Source organism: Squalius cephalus (genome assembly GCF_949319135.1).
Source record: "Squalius cephalus genome assembly, chromosome: 23".
Lineage (NCBI taxonomy): Eukaryota > Metazoa > Chordata > Actinopteri > Cypriniformes > Leuciscidae > Squalius > Squalius cephalus.
The window spans coordinates 14,489,403-14,512,383 of NC_137144.1; the positions used below are offsets into that span (position 1 = coordinate 14,489,403).

The following is a 22,981-nucleotide window of genomic DNA, read 5'->3' on the forward strand; positions in this document are numbered from 1 at the left end:
TATCTGTTTGATAGAATCCATGATACCATATATAAGATGTCCAGGACCTCCAGCAAAAAAATAGGCCCACAACATTAAAGATCCAGCGGTATATTTAACCGTGGGCATGGGGTACTCTTCATCCCTGTTTGCACCAAACCCATCTAGTGTGTTTGCTGCCAAAAAGCTCTTATCTAGTTTCATCTGACCACAGAACCAGGCCCCTTATCCAGTTGTGTCTGACAACTGAATATGCTGGAGTTTGTTTTTGGAGGAGCGAGGAGGATTTTTCTTGAAACCCTCCCAAACAACATGTGGGGATGTAGTTTGATATATTCTTTTAGGCTTTCTGACCCCAAGACTCAACTAATCTCTGCAATTCTCCATCTGTGATCCTTGGAGAGTCTTTGGCCACTCGAACTATCCTCCTCACCGTGCATTAAGACAATGTAGACACACGTCCTCTTCCTGGCAGATTCGTAACATCTTTAGTTGATTGTAACTTCTTAATTATTGCCCTGACGGTGGAAATGGTGATTTTTCAATGCTTTAGCTATTGTCTTACAGCCACTTTCTATTTTGTGAAGCTCAACAATCTTTTGCTGCACATCAGAACTATATTCTTTTTTCTTTTTTTTTGTGATGGATGATTAATGGAATTTGGCCTTTTGTGTTTCCTTATACAGACAAAAACAAAAATTCATAGCTAGACAGTTTCATGCTTTTAGTCACCCTGGTGTGCTAAAAAAATTAAATATTAATGGGAATATACTTCAGAGATATTTAACTAATAAAAAATTCCAGGGATGCCAATAATTGTTGCCTACGTGTTGTGGAGAAACAACATTTATTTGATAATGTGACTTCCCCCCCCCACACACACACTTTCGATTGTTTTACTTCAATAAACGGTTAGATTTGTGCACGTTTTTTAAATGAAAGATCAAAAGGATAAACAATGAAGATTTCTTTTTACAGCCATTATTCTGAACTTGCTGGTTTCGTTCAAGGCTTAGAGCTCTTGGAGACTTTTTGAAATGAATGGTGAAAATACCATAACCAAGGCCACTGAGAAAGTGGGCGATCACTGTTGAGGTATACAACTTATAACTCTGTTCCTGTTGTGGGTATCTGTAAGACTCAACTGGAGTGCCAGAAAACGTTATGGCTAATGTAGTGCAAAACACATGGCACATCCTCTGAGAAATCTTTAAAATCTAAAAGACTTTCTTCCGCTTCTTCTGGTTCCACGTCTCTCAGACACGAGACGCCCGAGACGTCTGAAGATGACAGTAGCTCTCAGAAGTAATGTCTGATTTGTCCTTCATACTCATTGCAAAACCACAGACAGTGAAATGATCCTGCCGTCTGCACAGCTGTCAGTTGTAGCTGATGCTGCAATCATGTGTTGGAATTGCTTCAAATCATCTTTGTTCTAGAACTTGAAACATTCTCATAAATGTAGAACACGGATAACTCTGATATCGTAGAGCCTTTAAGTTTTTTCTTCCCCTCATCACATATATATATCGATTAATCTCAATTAATCTCACCTAACATTAAAGTTCAACATAAAAAACAACATAAAGACAGTATATTTTAAATATTTGATCTTTAGTAAATAAAGTTATTAAACACTTCACAGTCTTCACTGCATAAATGACAGTGAGTGATTTTCTCTTTCTCTTTTGTCCTTTGATTTCCATTAATGACCGTCATTTAAGACTTTATTTACCTCATTTAAGACTGTGCTTACGAGGATACTCGACAAGGTGGGCATTTTGGCATACTTTTGTGTTTTCGTCCATTCAAGCTGGAAAGAGAACTCAATGTGGCTGGCGCGCTGTCTAAAGCGGCTTTCTGTGCGCATGAGTTTTTATATTGTATGGCTCAAAATCTGCAAAGGGGTAATTAAATGTAACAAATCATGTAAAAATCATCTTTTATTGGAAATTTAAATGTGTATTACATCAGCATATGAGTTAAATTGGTCGACTACAGGGACTCCTCTCACGATCACGCATTTAACAGTTCATCTATTGCCAAAATTATGAAAATAATATCAGTCAAGAATAAACAAAATAGAAAATATTAAAATCAGGAATGTCAGAATCAGAATCGTCTCGGTTACGTATGTAACCCTCGTTCCCTGAGTAGGGAACGGAGACGTTACGTCGGATGACGACGAATGGGGTTTCGCTTAGAAAGCCTATCATCTTTGAGTATATAAAACGAGCCAATGGCAATGAAGTGCCATGGGTCTGCGGAATTTGCATAGCGTATCTCCGCCCCATCCTGGGGGTATATAAGGAAGTACGCCGGCAACATGCAGATATGTTTCTTCGCTAAGGAGCCGAGACTGAACTCAGGCATTCCAGCGGTACAGCGGAAGTGGCAGGGAGACGTAACGTCTCCGTTCCCTACTCAGGGAACGAGGGTTACATACGTAACCGAGACGTTCCCTTTCGTTGTCATTCCGAGTTACGTCGGATGACGAGGAATGGGGTTCCCAGTGTAATCACGCCACCTCTCGACTGTCTTCCAGTGCCCTGCGTAAGTCTGAGCTCCCTGTCGTGAAACTGGCACGGACGAAGGACTCCTTCTTAACACAGGAATACCAAGGTACACTGGGAAGCATATCTCAGTGGAAATATGCAATCATGCCCAACCCGAAGGGGGGGACTTGGAATACACATATGACCCCGAAGGGCTGCATACGGAGTAACACTGGGGTGTCCAGCCGCAGGTGGAATATTTCAACCCCAGGGGTGGCAAGGTGGCTTGCCAAGGGAAAGACACATGCTCAAAGAGGCTTACAGTGGAAATACACATGTGGGGGTCGCCCGGAGGGGAACCATGCACATGGAGGCACCTAGCCAAGCGCGAAAGCTGCCAGTGGCATAACTCTGGCGTTGACGTCAACAGTGCTGGAGGAGACTCAGGGCTCACCTGAGGAAATATCGCACGTATCCCGTCCGTGGAGAGGAATGGCGAGCAAGCGAAGACACCTGAGCAGAATCTAGCACCGGCTAGTTGAAGCGAGTACATGAGAAGAAACTGGCTCTACTCGGAGATTGTAGAATCTCGCGAATGTGTTAGGTGTCGCCCAGCCTGCAGCTCTGCAGATGTCTGTTAGCGAGGCGCCATGCGCTAGAGCCCAAGAGGATGCCACACTCCGAGTGGAGTGGGCCGTCACACCAAGGGGGCATGGTCGACCTTGCTGCTGGTAAGCCAAAGCAATGGCGTCCACTATCCAGTGAGACAACCTTTGCTTGGAGAGAGCCTTTCCCTTCAGCTTTCCACCATAACAGACAAAGAGCTGGTCTGAGGTCCTGAAACACTGCGTTCTGTCAACGTAAGCACGAAGGGCGCGTACTGGACAGAGCAGTGCCAAGGCTGGGTCTGCCTCCTCCAAGGGCAGCGCTTGCAGGTTCACCACCTGGTCTCGAAAGGGAGTGGTGGGAACCTTGGGCACATATCCAGGCCGGGGTCTCAGGATCACGTGAGAGTAAGCCGGCCCGAATTCTAGGCACGCTTCGTCAACCGAAAATGCTTGCAGGTCCCCTACCCTCTTGATGGAGGCCAATGCAACCAGGAGCGCTGTCTTCATTGACAGGAACTTAAGCTCCACTGATTGCAGAGGCTCAAAGGGAGCACTCTGCAGGGCAGTTAAAACCACTGAGAGGTCCCAAGAGGGTACGAGGGGAGGACGAGGAGGATTCAGTCTCCTCGCTCCCCTCAGGAACCTGACGATCAGGTCGTGCTTCCCCAAGGACTTACCATCAACTGCGTCATGATGTGCGGCAATGGCGGCAACATACACTTTCAGGGTGGAGGGAGACAGCCTTCGCTCCAACCCTTCTTGCAGGAAGGAAAGCACGACACTGATGGGGCATTTCGTGGGTTCTAGATTTTTAGAAGAACACCAGTTGACGAAGAGGTTCCACTTCAACGCATAGACATGTCTCGTGGACGATGCTCTAGCGGAAGTGATGGTAGCCACCACCGCTGGTGGTAGGGTACTCAAACCTACCTCGTCCCGTCCAGGAGCCACACGTGGAGGTTCCAAAGATCGGGACGAGGGTGCCATAAGGTGCCCCATCCCTGAGAAAGCAGGTCCTTCCGCAGGGGAATTGGCCAGGGAGGTGCTGTCGCGAGGAGTACTAGTTCTGGGAACCAGGTGTGGTTGTGCCAATACGGGGCAACCAAAATTACCTGTTCCTCGTCCTCCCTGATCTTGCGCAAGGTCTGCGCAAGAAGGCTCACTGGGGGAAACGCATACTTGCGAAGGCCCCGCAGCCAGCTGTGCGCCAGTGCATCCGTGCCGAGCGTGCCCTCGGTCAGGGAATAAAACAGGTCGCAGTGAGACGAGTCGTGGGAGGCAAACAGATCTACCTGTGCGTCCCCGAACTGATCCCAAATCAGCTGAACCGTCTGGGGATGGAGTCTCCATTCTCCAGCGAGAGGCCGAAGCCGAGACAGCTCGTCGGCTGCCTGGTTCAGGTCTCCCGGGATATAAATGGCTCGAAGCGACCTCAGATGCTTCTGACTCCATATGAGGAGGTGGCGAGCGAGTTGCGACATACGGCGGGAGCGTAGACCACCTTGATGGTTGATGTACGCTACTGTGGCGGTATTGTCTGATCGGACTAGTACGTGTTGACCCCTGAGCAACGCACGAAAGCGGTGCAGGGCAAGGCGTACAACCAGCAACTCGAGGCAATTGACATGCCAAAGGCGCTGGGGTCCTGTCCAGGAGCCCGCGGCAGCATGTCCATTGCACATGGCACCCCAACCCGTGGCGGAGGCATCTGTTGATACAACAACATGCCTGGAAGCTCGTTCTAAGGGAACTCCGGCCCGTAGAAAATTGAGGTTCAACCACGGGGAGAAGGTCTGACGGCAGGTCGGAGTCACTGGGACTCGTGCCGTGTTGCCATGCCCACCTCGGGACTCGATCGCGAAGCCAAAGCTGAAGCGGTCTCATATGAAGCAAACCGAGCAGCGTTACTGCGGCTGCGGATGCCATATGCCCCAGGAGCCTCTGAAAAAGTTTCAGTGGGACCGCACTCTTGCCCTCGAACTGACGAAGACAAGTCAGCAGTGACTGCGCACATGGCGACCGAGTCGATTTCCATACCGAGAAAAGAGATCCTCTGCACTGGGCAGAGTTTGCTCTTCTCCCAGTTGACCCGAAGGCCCAGACGAGCTAGGTGCCGGAGCACAAGGTCCCTGTGTTCGCAAACCTGGTCTCGAGAGTGAGCTAGAATCAGCCAGTCGTCGAGATAGTTCAGGATGCGAACCCCGTGTTCTCGTAGGGAAACAAGGGCTGCCTCGACGACCTTCGTGAAGACGTGAGGAGACAAGGCTAGCCCGAAAGGGAGAACCGTGTACTGGTATGCCTGCCCCTCGAAAGCAAACCGAAGAAACGGTCTGTGTCGAGGAAGAATGGAGACATGGAAGTAGGCGTCCTTCAGGTCGATCGCTGCAAACCAATCCTGTGGCCGTACGCATTCGAAAAGGCGTTTGGCCGTGAGCATCTTGAACGGCAGCCTGTGAAGGGAGCGGTTCAAGACGCGCAGGTCCAGGATAGGTCGTAATCCACCGGATTTCTTCGGTACAATGAAGTAAGGGCTGTAGAAGCCGGACCTCATTTCGGCTGGAGGGACAGTCTCTATCGCACCCTTCGCCAGTAGGGTGGCGACCTCCGCTCTCATGACAGGGGCATTGCCACCGACCATTGTGAAGCGGACTCCCCTGAAGCGGGGAGGAGACCGCGCGAACTGAATCGCGTAGCCGAGCCTGATGGTCCTCGCGACCCAGCGGGACAGACCGGGAAGCTCTAACCAGGCTCCCAGAAACTGAACCAGCGGGGTCATACGGACCACAGACGTACCGTCGGTGGTGCAGCGAGGTGGAATGACCGGCCCAGGCGTGGGTGGCATAGCGGCCCGGTGCGGGGGCACGGTCATTAGCCGCGTCCTGCCAGAGGAGGCCAGGGGAGGACCAGCGTCCCACGAGGGCGTGCTCTGGCAGGGGTCTGGCGACAGAGGGGGATGAGAGTGGCGAGGCTCGTGAGCGGCACGCACTGTCATCCGAGAACTCTGTGTGCTCAGAGATGGGAGAGTGAGTTCTTTCTTTAACCATTTTAGGGTGCTGCCCGTCGTGAGACGAGCAGCGGGAATGGGACAACCAAGGATTCTCCCCCGGCCCTCCACCGGGGGAAGGAGCGGCCCTGCTACCGTCTCCGGAAAAGAACTCAGTGCCATCTCTGAGCAGCCCGTCTCAGGAGCGCCGCTTGGCCTGGCGTTTAGCGGGGCGCGGGGTGGGAGAGGGCTGTGGCGCCTTCCTGCGGCTTCCTCCACGACGCGGGCCGGAGGCAGATGACTGCTGAGGCCGGTCGGGAGGGGCGGGAACCACAGGAGGGCGCCCTCGGCGGCGAGCAGGCTGAGGCACCTGTGCCGACGACTGTGCTGCCGAAGCAGCGGGCCGCCGGGGCAGGACGGGTTTTAGAGCCTCAGTCTGCTTCTGGGCAGTCGAGAACTGCTGGGCAAAGTCCTCGACTGCTCCGCCGAAGAGGCCAGCCTGGGATATGGGGGTGTCGAGGAACCGGGTCCGCTCGGCCTCCCGCATATCAGCCAGGTTGAGCCACAGGTGTCATTCCTGGACCACACAGGTGGACATCACCTGACCCAGCGAGCGTGCGGTCACCTTCGTCGCCCGGAGAGCGAGGTCGGTGGCGGCACGCAACTCATCGAAGAGTGCTGGGTCAGTCCTCCCCTCGTGCATGTCACGTAACAACTGGGCCTGGTAGACCTGCAGTGTCGCCATGGCATGCAGTGAGGAGGCTGCCTGCCCCGCAGCTCTGTAGGCCTTCGCCACGAGGGTGGAGGAGAACCTACAGGCCTTGGAGGGGTGCTTTGGGTCGCCACGGGAGGAAGCACTCTGAGGACACAGTTGCATCGCAACAGAGCGTTCGACCTGGGGAACCCCAGTGTACCCTTTGGCAGCCCCCTGATCGAGAGGAGGCAAGGCGGAGGAGGTCGCAGAGCGATCACGGGAAGACAATGGTGCCTTCCAGGACCTCGTGACCTCCTCATGCACATCCGGGAAGAAAGGCATTGGGGTTGGGCGGCGATGAGGGTCAGCGGCCGCTCCCAAAAACCAATCATCCAGCCGCGAGCGCACTGGACCAGGTGGCGGGGACCACTCAAGACCAATGGCCGCGGCTGCCCGGGAAAGCATGGCCGTCAGCTCGGGATCAGACTCGGGCAATGCTGGGACACCCGAGGGTGGCAGCACAGCCGAATCGTCACTTCCTAAGGACTCCTGCCCACCTTGTGATGCAGCGATCGACATACGGTCTTCCTCTGGAGCGCCAAATGAGACATGCGGCAAGTCAGTGGACTGTACCGCAGGCTCATTTGAAACACTCGCGGGTTGCACAGTGCTAGAGGACGGTGTGGAGCGTGGAATAGTCGGCGCTTTGTTCCACACCGTAACCCTCAGGTCACCCTGGCCGCCAGCCGAAGTACCAGCTCTCGTGGAGCTCGTAGATCGGGGTGCGGGTGAGGGGACTCTACCACGAAGGTCATTGAGTCTCGACCGCAACCGTGCGATGGGCATGTTCCCGCAATGGGAACATGACTCATCCACAAACGCTGCCTTAGCGTGCTCGACACCCAGACACACAAGACAGCGATTGTGCCCATCAGAGTCAGACACATACAGACCGCAACCAGAAATACACGGGCGAGGCATCTTTAAAAAGACGTGCCGCGTGCAATGCTCTTTTGTGAAAGGAGATTTCTCCACAAATGCTGAAGCGACCAGGGAGAGAACACACACACTCTGGCAAATCACTGCACTGATAAGCAGGGAATGTGCACTCGCTGGAACTCGCTGTCACACCAACACTTGGAGAGAGGCTCGTCTCGAAGAGAGTGAAGAGATAACTCAGAATTTGGCTGTGGAGTGAAGAATCAACTTGGCTCCGAAGCGAAAACATATCTGCATGTTGCCGGCGTACTTCCTTATATACCCCCAGGATGGGGCGGAGATACGCTTTGGCTCGTTTTATATACGAGCCATTGGCTCGTTTTATATACTCGAAGATGATAGGCTTTCTAAGCAAAACCCCATTCGTCGTCATCCGACGTAACTCGGAGTGACAACGAAAGGGAAACGTAGTTTCTGAAAATCTGTCAAAATATAACATGCAACTTCCTGTTCCTGCCCCCAACACATGTTGAACAGTGTTAACCCGGTAAGGTGTTTCAATTGGATCGGCGTTTATTCTCTTTAGCATGCAGTGTGAATTATTTCACTCTGTTCCCTGATCATTCTGATTCAATTTCAGCGAGTGAAGAAGAAATTTGTACTCGCATGTATGTATGTTAACGTCTCTGGTTGCTCGGGCCGCTATTTTCTCCCTTCTCTTAGAAAGTGATGACGTAGACAAAACATCCAGTTGAGTGGGTTTTCCTGGAAATGCTTGTACTCCCTGGAACTTCTTGTAAATACTACAGTGTATTTTTTTTTTTATTACACTAACAAGGAATGTGACACTATTTACATATTTACACTATGTACACTAACATATACTGTGCGTGTTATTTTTTTGACAGACATCGATGTTGTGATATTCAAATTGTGTGGAATTTTAAATAGATGGATGGATAATTATTTATTTCGTAGCCAGCTAGTATTCAGTGAAGTGAGTGTGTTTATGTCAATGTTTTTAGTTCTAATATTCCAACTGACAGCTTGCCTATGTTTTTGAAGGACGTGATAACGTGCGTGAGGGGTGAACTATGTTTGATTTTTGGGTAATTATAAAATGTGCTAGAAATGTTTTAATTGTTTTTTTGTAATTCATTATACTTATTTATTTTGCCGAATGAAGTTTATTATGTGGCTTAAATAAATTACATATTTCTCAGAGACTGTTGAAAATCAAGTTCATTTTTTAAAAGCAACACCAAAGGACTTTTCCTCTTCAGTCCCCCTACAGGTTGGAAGCGGAATTGTCCATTACTGCTGTTGTAAATAATTTAGCCTACCTTCGCACGCACGCTATTTGTATATCCAGCACTGGCTTTGGAAATAACGATGTCCACAGACAAGGTAGAGTATGTTGCATGATTTTATGAAAGTATGATGTATTGCGACATCAGAAACGAAGAAAAACAAAATAATGACATTATAACGCTTGCCGTAAAGCAAGTCAAATTTGTAGATTCTTATGTCTCATTCAAACTTCAGATCCGCTACCCGAACTGGCAAACTTGCATAGTGCGGTTATAGCGGATAGAGGGCCGCAAAGTGAATGCAGAAGTGCCGTTCACCCTGTTACAAGTTGATGAACCACTGAAACGATTTTGGAAACATTATTTTAAGGTACAAAAGAATCTTTGGTGTTGCTTTAACAAGGAAAAAAGAAGTTGTTTTTATTGTCTCTTATAATAAACATTTTATTTAAACCTATAAATATATATAGAATAATAGGTGTATAGTTGTAATAATATTTATTATAATTATAATTAGTTTATTTTATTAATTAATTTTATTTATTACTTTTCATTTGAAGGAAACTAGAAAATCCTGGCAAAAATGCACAGTTCATGCAACAAACTTTCTCAAAGCTAAAGTAATCCAAAGAGTTACGGGTTCTTAACTCAATGTACTTTACAATGGAAATTGCACACTATTATGCATTTCTGAATTGCATTGTATGAGGAAATATTATTGCTGTGCTGATGAGGGTTAATTTGTTTCTCCCCATCAGCGATAATATATTATTTTATGGAAAGTATCACATTTGATTTCCCTCATGGCCGCTTCGAAAAGTCTTAGGTTTTAAGTCTTCTGTGCATCTCTTTTGTGGGTCTGTAATATTTTATTAAACAGGAAACATGAGCGTGAAATTAAGTTCTACAGGGCATCATTTCTGAGTCTAACCTTTACTGTGCAGCAAAATTCAAAACACTGTGGGCTGAGTTCTGAAAGGAGGCAATTGAACAGGCAGAGAGAGACTCAGTCTGTCTCTCTTGAGCTACTTAAAGTTTCTGTCATTCACTTGAGCTGCTGAATGAAATGTTCCGGAGAGAAACTTCAGGGTAGAGTTTAAACCGTTTTAAAGAGTCTGCCTCATTTTAAAAGTTACTCCATGCACCATCCAAAATGCCTTTCTCTGATGAACGGAAAACATAAGAATTTCATGTGCGCATGGTAATCGCTCGACATGAAGATGGCATTAAAGCTTGAAATATGCAAGTGAAACCATGTTATTTCATGTGAAAAGATTTGAATGAACCTGACTTTTGATAGCAAGTTAAGAAAAATGTGTTTACAGTAATGCACTTACAATGGATCTCTATGGGGGCTTAAAGCAGAAATGTGTAGCTTTTGTTTTTGTGAATACACTTACATTAATTATTAAGTTAAAAAAGGATCAATAAAGTTGTCTCTTCTTTTTGATGTGGGAGTGGGACAGCGTTTATAAGTGAATTAACTTCTGATTATGAGTTACTAGCATAATTCCTGTAGGTAATTCCTTCTTTGATTGAATTATTTTAACATTTATTATGGTGTTCAACCATTTTAACTGCATATTAACCCTATAAAGCCTACTTTGTCAAATTTGATACTCATATCAAAATTTTCAACATGATCAGGGCCGGAGTGGGGCCACTTTTCAGCCCGGGAGTTTCAGGCCCAAGACCGGCCCACTTTTTCCATGGTGGAATTCCAAATTAGCACTTTTTCCAAATTGGATAAATGAAGCAACAGTTCAGCTCTTACTATTGTGTAGTTTGTATTAATACCATGGTTCAACAAATAATGTAAAGGTTAAATAATAATTCACTTAGACTTTATAAGAAACAATTGCAACTTTATTTCACACAATTCTGACTTTATATCTTGCAATTCTGACTTTATAACACGCAATCGTGACTTTATTTCACGCAATTCTGACTTTATATCTCGCAATTCTGACTTTATAACACGCAATCGCGACTTTATTTCACGCAATACTGACTTTATATCTCGCAATTCTGAGAAATAAAGTCAGAATTGTGAGATGTAAACTCGCATGTGAGATAAAAAGTCGCAGTTATCTTTTAAAATGTTTTATTCTGTGGCGGAAACAAGCTTCCATACCTCCTGGCCTCTTCCTCCCATCCATCCTCCCTGACGCGTTATGGTAGGGCCAGCCCAGCTATCGGTAGGCGCCGGCGGTGCCGCGGCCCGTGGTAGCCTACCTGAGAAAACGTTTTGGAAAAGACGGGCTATGGACCCAACCAACTCTATAGGAGGGGAGGGGAGAACTCCCTCACATGGTACAAACCATACAGAGGCTGCGCGCTGCGGTGTCAGAATGCGGAACGTGTGTAGCTTAATGTAACTAACGTGACAAATGTGAAGAAAAAAAAATCCTCGACCGGCCCAAAAGTGAAGCGGCCCACCAGGAAATCTCCCGATTCTCCCGATTACCCACCCTGGGCCTGAACATGATCAAAACTTGGCTGAAAACCTTGTAGTCATACCCAAGATATTTTGAAAATTGCCTTTTATTTTGTCCATACAGTGATAGACAATGGGGACAAAAGCAGTTTTATAAAAATTTTATGTTTTATAATCTTTTGTTTTTCACAGAAAAAAAGAAAATTATGAAATGACGTGGGTGAAGGACCATAAAATGTTTGTCCAATCATTGCATTCGGTCCGAATGCAATGATTGGACGAACATTTTATGGTCCTGTGCTTTCCGCAGAAGTTATATACATGTAAATACATTTAGACCATAACTTAATGATTGGTATCAGGATGTGAAGAGACTTTCAACCTGCATAACAAAAAATGTTTCTGGAACAAATCTGCCTTTAACCTAGAAAGGTCCTTTAATCTAGGGGATCTGACACTATCTTGTCATTTAACACCTGATAATCATGAGACAAAATGTTTATTTTTAAGGTGTGAATAAAGTCTAGTGTTGGCATTTGCCCATATGTGCTGCACCTTTGATATAACACTCCCCAGAAATAACACAAAACCCTACACACGCATCTGTTTCACAGGCATGTCAACACATCCGTGACATTTGTATTTACAAGGGTTGCGGGTGAAAAAGCGGCGCTACCCGATTCGCCAGCCAGTGAGTGGCATTTGTATTGCGGGCCGGTTCTCTCCCGTGCCGTTGTTGCAATGAATGCTGATGAGCGCAGCCTCTGGGGCTCTGGCTGACAGCCTGGCCTTTTGGCTGAGGAGAAATCAATCACACCGTCAATCGCCACAAGAAGCCATTACCCAGCGTGCCTGCTGGCAGGCTTCACCTCGATTCTTCCTACCACAACACGTACTGATTTGTCTTCGTTACCTGGTCTTGTTTCACCTTTTGCATCACCTCACGGGTTGTAGTCCTTTGCATCAATAGCTTTGGGCTAAAGCGGTTTCGGAGGGTTGCATGTATCTCTCCACCTTTGCGTGCTTTAAATGGTTGTGCATTTTTCATTTAGCTTCAGGCAGAATTGAATGATTAACTCTTGTAAAAGAGTCAACATTTGCTTCTTTTGGGGCTGAAAGTTTTGTTTTATACCTTGCTCTTAAAGGGATCCTATGCTTTTTTACATTTTCAACTTTCTCAGTTCGGAGCCACTAAGGGGACATATTGATGGAAAAAAATAGGAGCTAAGAGGAAATGCTTTTGTGTTCTCTCCCAAATGTTTCGCGTTCTCCCAAGAAACTTTACGTTCACTTTGCGTTCCCTCGCAAAATGTTTGCATTCCCCCGGAGACTTTGCGTTCCTTCGCAAAATGTTTGCAATGCCCCGAGAAACTTTGCGTATGCTCGCAAAACTTATGACTGCAAAGTTTCTCTGGAGAACGCAAATGTTTTGAAATAAAAAAAACATGGTGAAAACCAAAAAAACATTTTACTATGGTGGAAATTTATGACAGGAAAAATAATCTTTTATTTGACTCAAAGTCACAAAATGCAAAGCAATGCAGGTGCATTTTTGAAATGTTTTAACTAATCTCAGGCGATTTTTCGAGTAATCGGTTGATTATTTTGACGATTAATCGAGTAATCGGATAATATATTTTGTGGTAATAAAAATAGACCTAAGTGAACAACAGCCTTTAAAGGGACTGTCTGTAGGAATTTCTCCCATCTAGTGGTGAAATTGTATTTTGCATTCAAACGAATAATGCTCTCCAGCGCCTCGCTTTTTCAAATGCGCATTGCATCTACGGTAGCCGTTATGTACCAAAAAGCTATGACAGGATAATAGCACTTCGAGTTTTTCTTCGGGTGAACAGGTTTGTTATTTAAAACAAACTGAAACTTGAAACAACGAAAAAAAGAATGTTACAGTTATCAATTACTGACTGTGAAAAACATTAACTATGGTAATTAGTAGTAATGCCTTCTTTACTCGTTATATTTTTTGAAGTACGTGCATTGTTAGATATCATCATCATCAGAGCCTTCACTAACCTTACTTTACTCAATAGCTGCTATTCATCAAGAGCCTGTTTAACTTTTAACTATAAATGTTCTACTGTCTATATAATAAAGTACACAACCAAGCAATGAAAAAAAAACTTGTAATTAAGACCGTAACATTGACTTACCTGTCGAGAAGAAAGCAGGCAACTTCAGGGTCTCTTTTGAAAGCTTTCTCCTGCATTAGCTATCCCGACAGTAACCCTTGTTTTTGTAATCTCCGGTCATGTTTCCTTTTACGGTCTATTTTGGACTTTTTCGACGACGAAGACTCCTTATCCTGTGACTCAGCATATGTATGAATGAACGGTGTATAAATAACCGTGCAGTGTGCATCCTTTTAAACTTGCCGGGGCAGTGACAAGCGCCTCTCACTGCTCTGTGCCTCTGCTTCTGCTGGCTTCAGTCACGTGACGCTGGTTCTGAACGAAAACGCGTTGTGGAAACGCGTTGGCCTAGTACTTTTTGTCCCTCTCTGCTATTATAGTTTTTCAAGATGGCGGAACTACATGGAAGCCTCCGTGGACCTACCCGTCCCATGTATATAAAGATAATAAATTCTTCGTTTACGAGGATTAGTCTGATCATTGGCATAGGTATTTGTACACCATTGAGGGCATATTTATGAATAAAAATATTGATTTTAGATAATAAAATACCTAAAAAGCTACACATAGTCCCTTTAAAATGACTTAAAATACATATATAAAAACAATGAGGCAATAATAATTGGTAAAGTATCAATTAATCATATGGTTTTATTGAACAATACTTTTAAAATACATAATGTAACATACAGAATATAAACATAATCAACTTGTGTACATAATATAACAAATGCCTGCAGAGGGCGCCAATGGCTTGGTGATTGTTGTTGTTACGTATACAGCATGATCAAATCCGTGTTTAATATTGACAAAACGTTTAATTTAAATGTCCACTTAATATTATTTGGCCACTTCTTTACGATAGAAATGCTACAGCCACTGTCATTTCTTGAACAGGAATATGTGGACATCAAAACATGCAAACTTATTTTGTAATCGCAATGTACTACAATTCGCATATTTAGAAACCTATTGATGTATTCTGCTGTGTTGGCGTAGGTTTATAGGGATGAATTCGGGTTGATTGGGACACGTTTTACGTTTTTATGTTTCTGAACTCCCTAAAACGCCTCGATTGTAGTCTCGAGTTTTCTTCAGGGAACAAATACGTCACAATAAATAATTCCCACTCAAGGCATGCTCAAAAAAAGGGGCGAACCTGGTTGAGTTAGATAGTATTGTGTTTAAACTCGCGGTTACGGTAAGGGCTGTGACAATTCTGAAACGCGCTTGAAGCGGTTGACCAATTACAACACACTGATCCAGTCAACCAATCAGAGCTCATTGTGCTTTTTGGAAGGAGGGGCTTCATAGAGACAGGAACAAAACAGAGCGTTACTGACAGACAGAGAAGAGAGGTGCTGCAACAATGTAAAATATGTGAAAAATGAAGTTTGAAACATATTCTAATGGACCCCAAAAACAAAACCAAGACTTAATAGGTCCTCTCTAAGAACTTTTCTATTTCTGGCTCAGGACTCAGAAATGTGATCTTTAAAAATCTCTCCTGCATAACAGATTGTTTTCTCTCCTCTTTAACAGATCCCTCAGATCAGCTATGCATCCACAGCGCCGGAGCTGAGCGATAACACCCGCTACGACTTCTTCTCCCGGGTTGTGCCGCCAGACTCCTACCAGGCCCAAGCTATGCTGGACATTGTGACCGCCATGGGCTGGAACTATGTCTCCACGCTGGCATCTGAGGGGAATTATGGAGAGAGTGGCGTGGAGGCATTCGTTCAGATCTCACGAGAATCTGGTAAGCTACCAGAGAACATTTTGAAATGTGTTTCTGTACGAGGGCTCCAGATTATCTTCTGATGTACGTCTCGCTTCACTGATCTCAACTCGTTGGCTGTCTGAATTGAATTTCTTTCAAGAGGTGCGATGTAGCTTTGGGATACAGTCTACACGTTTGCAGCATATTATATTTTATTTTTATTTTATTTTTATTTTTTTGTGTGTGTGTGTTTTAAGTTTTTTTTTCTTGACTCCCCTTGACTTATAATATTAGAGACATTTTCTTGCCCATAAATTCATTTTTGTGTGTGTGTGAGTGTGTTTTGCTTAGTTTTCTTTAAGTTTATGGGCTGAAAATGGTGATGTAAAACTACAACACATCCAAAAATGACAATTCTGTCATTATTTACTGGTCTTACATGAAGTAAACAAGTAAATAATGATGAAGATGAGTAAATAATGAACTACTTCTTTAAACAGGCTGTTTGTGCTGTTTTATATAAATTACCTCTATTGGAGCGTAACTCTCATTGTCGTTCATCAGGGTCATTATTGAATAGATGTTAATACATAAATGGGGTGTCAATATTTTGATGTTACATAAATAACCTGTTTTTGTATGTTAGTTCTAGTAAATGATCTTTAAAGGTGCTTTCATAGTACAAAATCAAAATCTTTTATTGCAAATATGCAAAAGAAAACCCTTTTTCTGTTATATGTCTGCTTTAATGCATTTCAAAAAGATCTTAGACAAAACATTGAAAAATACAAACTGCATCATACTGATTTGTGGCACAAAGCTTTTTCTGAGTTTGCTGACCAGCATTGCTATACACAAAACAACACGAAGACTGAATTACATGCCTTGACAGAGATGGAAGGAAATCACAATCTCAACAGAAGAAAGGTCAAAACTCATAAAAAAAAAAAAAAAACAGGCTATATTGTAAGAACACATCTGAAAACCTCAACCCCCATCTTTCATTCTGTCAAGTCTGAGCCATCAAAGTCGAGCTGAGCTCATGTTTTGTTGTCCATTATTCAGCGATTTTGCACAAAAATGAATAGTCTAAGAGGTATAAAGGTCAGAAGCTAGAAGAAGATACAAAAAGTGTTCAATTGTGACCTTGTATGGCTCAAAGAACTCGCCACTCCAGAACTGAAAATCTGTATTCATGCTCACACTGCTTTGGAATTCTCTGCTTATTGCCGTTAACCCATAATTCACTTCATTTTGCATCGCATAGGTCGTGCAGTAATGGCTCACATTCCCCATTTTCCCTCCCACACAAGCCTGCAATAATATAGAGCATTACTGTTAGCACACGTCCAGGGGAAACCACAATTACAGAGAAGCTTATCAATAAAGAAAGAGAGTAGAAGAAGAATGGGCTTTGATATAGAGACATAATTACAGGCACATGTCCAGTAATGGACTCGCCACGGCATCCATCGTAACAAACCACATCATGGTCATCTCGTGATGCGCGATTGATTTATTATTGTAGACATGGACATGCCACGTTAATTATGTTGTAATTATGGAAATACAATTAAAGGAAGAGACACATGTGAGCGATTAAGATCATTCCTCCAGGCTCATCAATTTTGTTTATCTGTGTGTGTGTGTGTGTGTGTGTGTTTGCGCACATGCTCAGCTGTCTGAATGTACAAGTCTAGGTGCTTTAATATGATTTTGACAGGATTATGTATTTCTCTGAAAAGTGCCGTGGAGGACCATGGTACAGTGGTTTTGTCAGATGGTAATACCATGGTAATTTGATATGGTTATGCACACAATTTTACCTTTGCAGAATGTGAATATGTTTTTATGTAAAGTCATATTTAAAAATGTATTACATTTATTTAAAACGTATAATTTCTTTTATTATTTCTTATTTTATATTATATTTTTATGTATATGATTATTATATGATGATCATTTTACACAAATTTAGACATGCACAACGAGGAAATACAATTTAATTTCAGTCTTGTGGGTTATGTAAAGTCTATTATGTCGCTTTTTCAGTATAGTATTAAATAAGCAGTTGCTCTTTTTTTCTTATTTCTTTTTTTAATATTTAGATTCTGGATGGGGTTTGTGAATGTATGAGAAAAGAGGGTTATATAAATTTATGAGCACCAATTTATAAGCTATAAAAATGATTATTAGATTCATTACTATAATGTCCATGAAATGGTATAAAAAAAAGTCAAATAAATATTACAATGTCAAAAGATTATTACTGTTTCCATCTGCTTTTAAAGTCTATTAGTGAATTATGAGATTAATCCGAATTATTTTATTCACTGGGCCCAATTAAATTCTTAATAGGAACAAAATATATTTTCCAGAAATTATAATATTTATATTTATAATGCTTTTCACAGTATTATGTCTTTATTCAGGAAAATATCTGGCTGCGTTTACATTTTAGGAAGGAGATTTACTGTCTAAAAAAAAATGTAAAACCCCTTGCTTTAAGAAATCGTACATATCCAAATATAAAATGGCATTGCATTTGTATCAGAAAACATTGTTCACAAAGCATGTACCACCCGGTTGTTGGTTTTGGCTGTAGAAAATATGTGAAATCATAAAACTGCTGGATTCTTTAGCTTTATTGTACAAATCCGCTGTTTAACTGTATTTGGTGATTGGTCTTTGCACTTAATATCAAAAAATAAAGTAAAATACGGCAGTGAACTAAAGAAGTATTGTGCAGACGCAGTTTGACACTGCTTTATCCTTCATAACAGCCAATTACAGAAAGAACATTTGTACTTGCGTTTATAATTATTGTGTGTTTTTCCCCCCTCAAAGGTCAAACATAAAAATCGACTCAACGTCATTACGGAAAATTCATAATGTACTCTATTCAAATCAGCCTTTGACACAATCTTCACTTTCTTGCATTTGAAATGTGCCCCTTATCACGAGTTAAAAAACGAAACTGTCTCCAGAACTCTAATAACTGGCAGTTAATTATACTCTTGAATAAACAAGCAGTAACCAGATGCTATTAATTTTCGTTTTTGTGCCTGATTGGCATGCAGTGGAGCCTTGCAGCATGGCAAAGTGACCCTCTACATCATTTGAAACCCCACTACATCATTACTGTAGTGTTTAGGAGGCCGTTCTCACTAGCAAGGCAATGCAATCTCTATGTAAATGGTGCATAAGCAACAATAATGATGAAAAATGACAGCAATATGTAATTTGCTGCTCCAGATAAAATAGCGGTTTTATGGAAGGGGAAAACAAACACTCGCTTTCCTTTGGGAACAACCACGCGCCCATTCATGTTTGGTTTGCCGTCATGAGTTATTTAAAACGGTACAATCTGTCTCTCTGAGATGTCTCATCAGTCTGAGTGATCTTGTTACATGATTGGAGAAACTGAAACTGTGTGTGTGTGACTTTCTCCTGCTGTTCATCTGGTGTACAGTATACAGAAGACTAATATTGCGATCAGTGTTGTGCTGTTTGACTTTGTTAATATTTCCTGTTTGGAAAACCTTCAAATATATTTGTGACTATCCATTTAGCAGGCATGGTTTGTCCAAATCAGCAGAGTATTCATGGTCATTTTTGGGATAGTTTGCTTGTGTCTTCTTGTTTATGGGCATCCCCTCCTGTGAGAGAATTTAAAACGAGAAATTCCAATAGATTTGAAAGAAAGCTAAATTGTATTCATTAATTTGAATGTGAATAAAAGCCTAAATTCAATCTGTTCATCATATAAAGCCTTCAAGTCTCTTCAGAAAATTTGGACTAAACCGCTCAGTTCATGTGGATTAGTTTTACAATCTCTTTATGAACTTTTTGAAGCGTCAAAGTTTCAAGTTGCGTAGCTGTCAACAGAAAGCTCTCGGACGTCAACAAAAAGATCTTCATTTGTGTTCCCAAAGATGAACGAAAGTCTTATGGGTTTGGAACGACATGAGGGTCAGGAATTAATGACACAATTTTCATTTTTGGGTGAACTATCCCTTTAAAGCGATAGTTTGGAAGTTTGGAACTACAAGAATGTGATTAAGATGTAAATCATGACACTACCCCTTTAAAGTCGTCATGAAATCAAAATTGACTATTTACTTTGTTTGCGCACATTACTAGTCTTGTGGTGAATAATTAATCAGTGCAAGTCAATACACAGAAAAAATCTTTAATCAAAATCTGAAAATTTGCTTCCGCTCTGGAATGGCGTTCCTTCTTTGATGGCGTCAGTTTGACGGCTTGGGTTTGAATTAGGGTGACCAGACGTCCCGAAAAATTCGGGACAGTCCCGAAATCTAAACTGTTGTCCCGAATCCCGAATCTGGCCCTAATTGTCATGAAAATTATACTAAAGCAAAATCTTGAGTAGTTATTGTCTGATAAACATTAAAAACTGTCTGCAGAGGTTGAGTCGTCCTGCAACCAGCCCCCGCCGGCTGCTCATTGGCTGCAGAAGTTCTTTTTTTGAAGTTCTAAAAAAATACCGTAGGCGCGAATTTAGATCCTGGGAAAGACAGGAGTGCTGGAAACAGTGAAAACCTCTGCGAAATATGCTGACGTCGGTCCACAACCTAGGTAGGCTATAGCTGTGTGAATTTAAAGTTTTATTGTTTCTATTCATTTATCTAATTAATCTATATGCACAAAGAAAGTACGACCTTTTTATCCCCTTTTTGTTTTAAGCCTTGATGAAGAGAGCGCAAGTTGCTGCAGCCGCGAGGACAGTTTTTTTGTGGCAGACTAAAGACTAATGACAGAGTGTTGATCTTTGAATAAAAATATGTTTGGTTCAGGTTTGAAATTCATTATCTTTTATTATAGGCTACAGTCTAATATCATAGAAACCCCCCCCCCCCCCACATACCCCCATCCCCCCCCATCCCGTCACCCCAGACCTACCCATCCCCAACCAAACCCCCCCGTCCGTCCGTCCGTCCCGAATTTCAGCCAATCTCATCTGGTCACCCTAGTTTGAATATCCTTAACAACTTCCCTTCAACCGTCAGTCTGCTATGAACGAGCGATGGAGAGGAGGAGCGCTAAAATAAAATCCACTTGGTTCACTTGGAAATACATCACAACACTGAAGTAAAGTAGTTGCAACTTCTGGCTCATGGGGACTTTAAAGGTGAAGTGCTCTCCGCTAACTCTCCATCTGCCACTGGTCACAGCAACAAATAGCTCCGCCCAGACTCACACCATTGGTTGAACTACTGTTGCTATGCCAGGCAGGTCAGGAATCTCAAACAAACAGAGCAATGTTTTGAAAAGTCATACTTGTTAGCATTTTTTAACTATTTAGTTGTCCCAGCTTGGATATGAGGACGTTTTTTTTTACCAGCATTAAACTAAACACATCACTTTTCACATAGTATTGTTTCACATTATCGTTTCAACTTTGAATTCTAGCTCAAAATTTATAGCAAGCCAATCTAAGATTGCACAACCCAAGTCACCTCAGGTGAACCGGAGAATTTCAGTAAGAGACTTCAGATTTCAAACATACAAGCACATCAGGTTCTGGTTTCCTTCATATCCCGTCTCTCCCATACTGAGCCTGAAGCAATGCGCCCATTATATGTCGCCCTGTTCGCTACTTGGTTGTCCCAAGATGATCAAAAGTCTCTCTCTTCTTTGCTGAGCATGCTATTGTGAAATGCCGGTCTTATAATCAGTTATCCACACCTGCTGTATCACCACAGGTAACAGAGGCTGGAGCCTGTTATTCAAAATCCCCCCTACAGATTCTGAGCAGACGCCTTTTCCCTCATGTTAAAGATGCTTAATGAGCCCGTAACAACAGTAGGAACCCAAGATATAATGAAGATTCTCTCTGCGTGTCAGCTTTTATAGTGGAAATCTTCACCCGGGATGCAAAGTCACTGACCTCATTGGCTGGTATAAGCCGTCATGGATTAAGAAGGAATTTACATAATGTTAAAGTGAGATGAAATTCAGCCCTTCCCAGAACCACCTCAGCTGAACCTTCCATTCTCTGAAAATTACTAACAGCCATTTAGTGAGGATGTCATTGCATTAATGATTTCCGGAGTCTGGTGATCTCATTAGTTTAGATTAATCTCTTCAACTTCTCTCATTCTTTTTCACCTTTGAAGATTCAGAGAAGTTTTATGCATCTGTTCGTCCTATCGGTCTCGCATAAAACAGATTGATGAGCCAACTGGCGCCATCTGCCAAACCTAATGAACTCTTCTCCTCTTAAAGGGATAGTTCTCAAAACTTTTTTATTTATTCCGTCATCATTTACTCACCCTCGCGTTGTTCCACGAGTTTTCTGAAACACAGCGATAGCTTTGTGTGAGGAACGGATCAAAACTTTGACATTATTCACTGAAAATTCATGAACAAATCATTATTTTGATTCAGATCTTTTCAATTGATCAGTTAATCTAGTTCACAAAAACGGTCTAAAGGCCAATTTACATATAATGATAATTATAATGATAACTATAGCATTCACACCAACAGACAATAACGTTGTGTTTATAAGCGCGCGCTGCAGTTTTGCCGTCTGCCACTTTAAATGCTCACGCCTTTTAAAGCAGAATGGATTCTGATTGGCTGTCAAAAAATTATTCTTGATCTCGTTCCTCTGTGTCGTTGTTGTTATAGTTGTGGTGGGGACTTTCCATATTCTCATAGAATTAGAATGATTATGAAAACTTTAGTTCTAATTCTCATCCTTGGTGTGAACAAGCCTTAAATTCTTTTTTCACTAATTCCAATCCGAATTCAGTCACTGACTCAATTTGACTCACTGAGTCAAATTCCTATGATTGAACTACTTTTATAATGATGGTTTGTTTTGTTTTCTAAATTCCTCTCTTTGTGTTCCACTGAAGAAATAAAGGTTTGGAACGACATGAGTTTGAGTAAATGATGTCACAATTTTCATTTCTGCTTTTCATTCCATCCACAGAGGGCAGCAGAGTGCCAAAATGATCAGATTTCAGACAATTGGTTCGTAAACCATTTTGCTTGGAAGTTCTTCCAAATCTGAAATCTGCTGTTTCTTCTTGACAGTTTATTCCATTACTGTGAAAATGCACTGCCAGAAAGAAGTGCCAGAACCATGGCTACAAAAGATGAGGCAAAGTCTCAAATATGTGTCTTCACAGGAATAATAAGTTGCCCAGCTTGAGTTATGATCACAAACCTCCATCTCATGCTCTCATTTCTTACCTAATAGTTCATTTTTCTTTTCTTTTTGAACTTCTGCTGCTTTTTGTTGACAGTAAAAAAAAAGCAGACTGGAAATTATTGTGAAGAATTGAATCATAATATAATGCAGGCTAGATTCAAACCTTAATTTCCAAGATGAGCACCAGAGCACTAACCACTAAACCACAGCTCCAACCTTGGGTTTCAATTCTAAAAGCAAGTATTTGAATAAAAGGCAAGTATCTGTGTTTGAAGGTATCAATATAGATGAAACTGCTACTTTTATTTTGTAATTGGCTCTAGAGTCCTAAGATTTTAAACAAGAAATGAATTGGAAAATGCATCAAGCTCTGAAACATTTTAACTGTCAAGCATTCTGACCTTGTCTTTTGGATTAATTCAAATCGATAGTATTGACTGACTGACACATTGCACACTTCAGCGTAACAAATTTAAGATC

At 42.7% G+C, this 22,981-nt stretch overlaps 1 protein-coding gene across 2 annotated transcripts in view; it reads left to right on the plus strand.

The window, feature by feature from the left end:
* grm8b (glutamate receptor, metabotropic 8b) overlaps window positions 1-22,981 on the plus strand; it is a 172,859-nt gene that overhangs the window by 47,639 nt on the left and 102,239 nt on the right. Inside the window, exon 3 of one of the 2 annotated variants that reach the window (XM_079860209.1) lies at window positions 15,138-15,354. In XM_079860209.1, the coding sequence (XP_079716335.1) occupies window positions 15,138-15,354 (217 nt within the window). Of the gene's footprint in view, window positions 1-15,137; window positions 15,355-22,981 lie in introns of those variants that run through there. The other variant, XM_079860210.1, reaches the window with a different exon arrangement.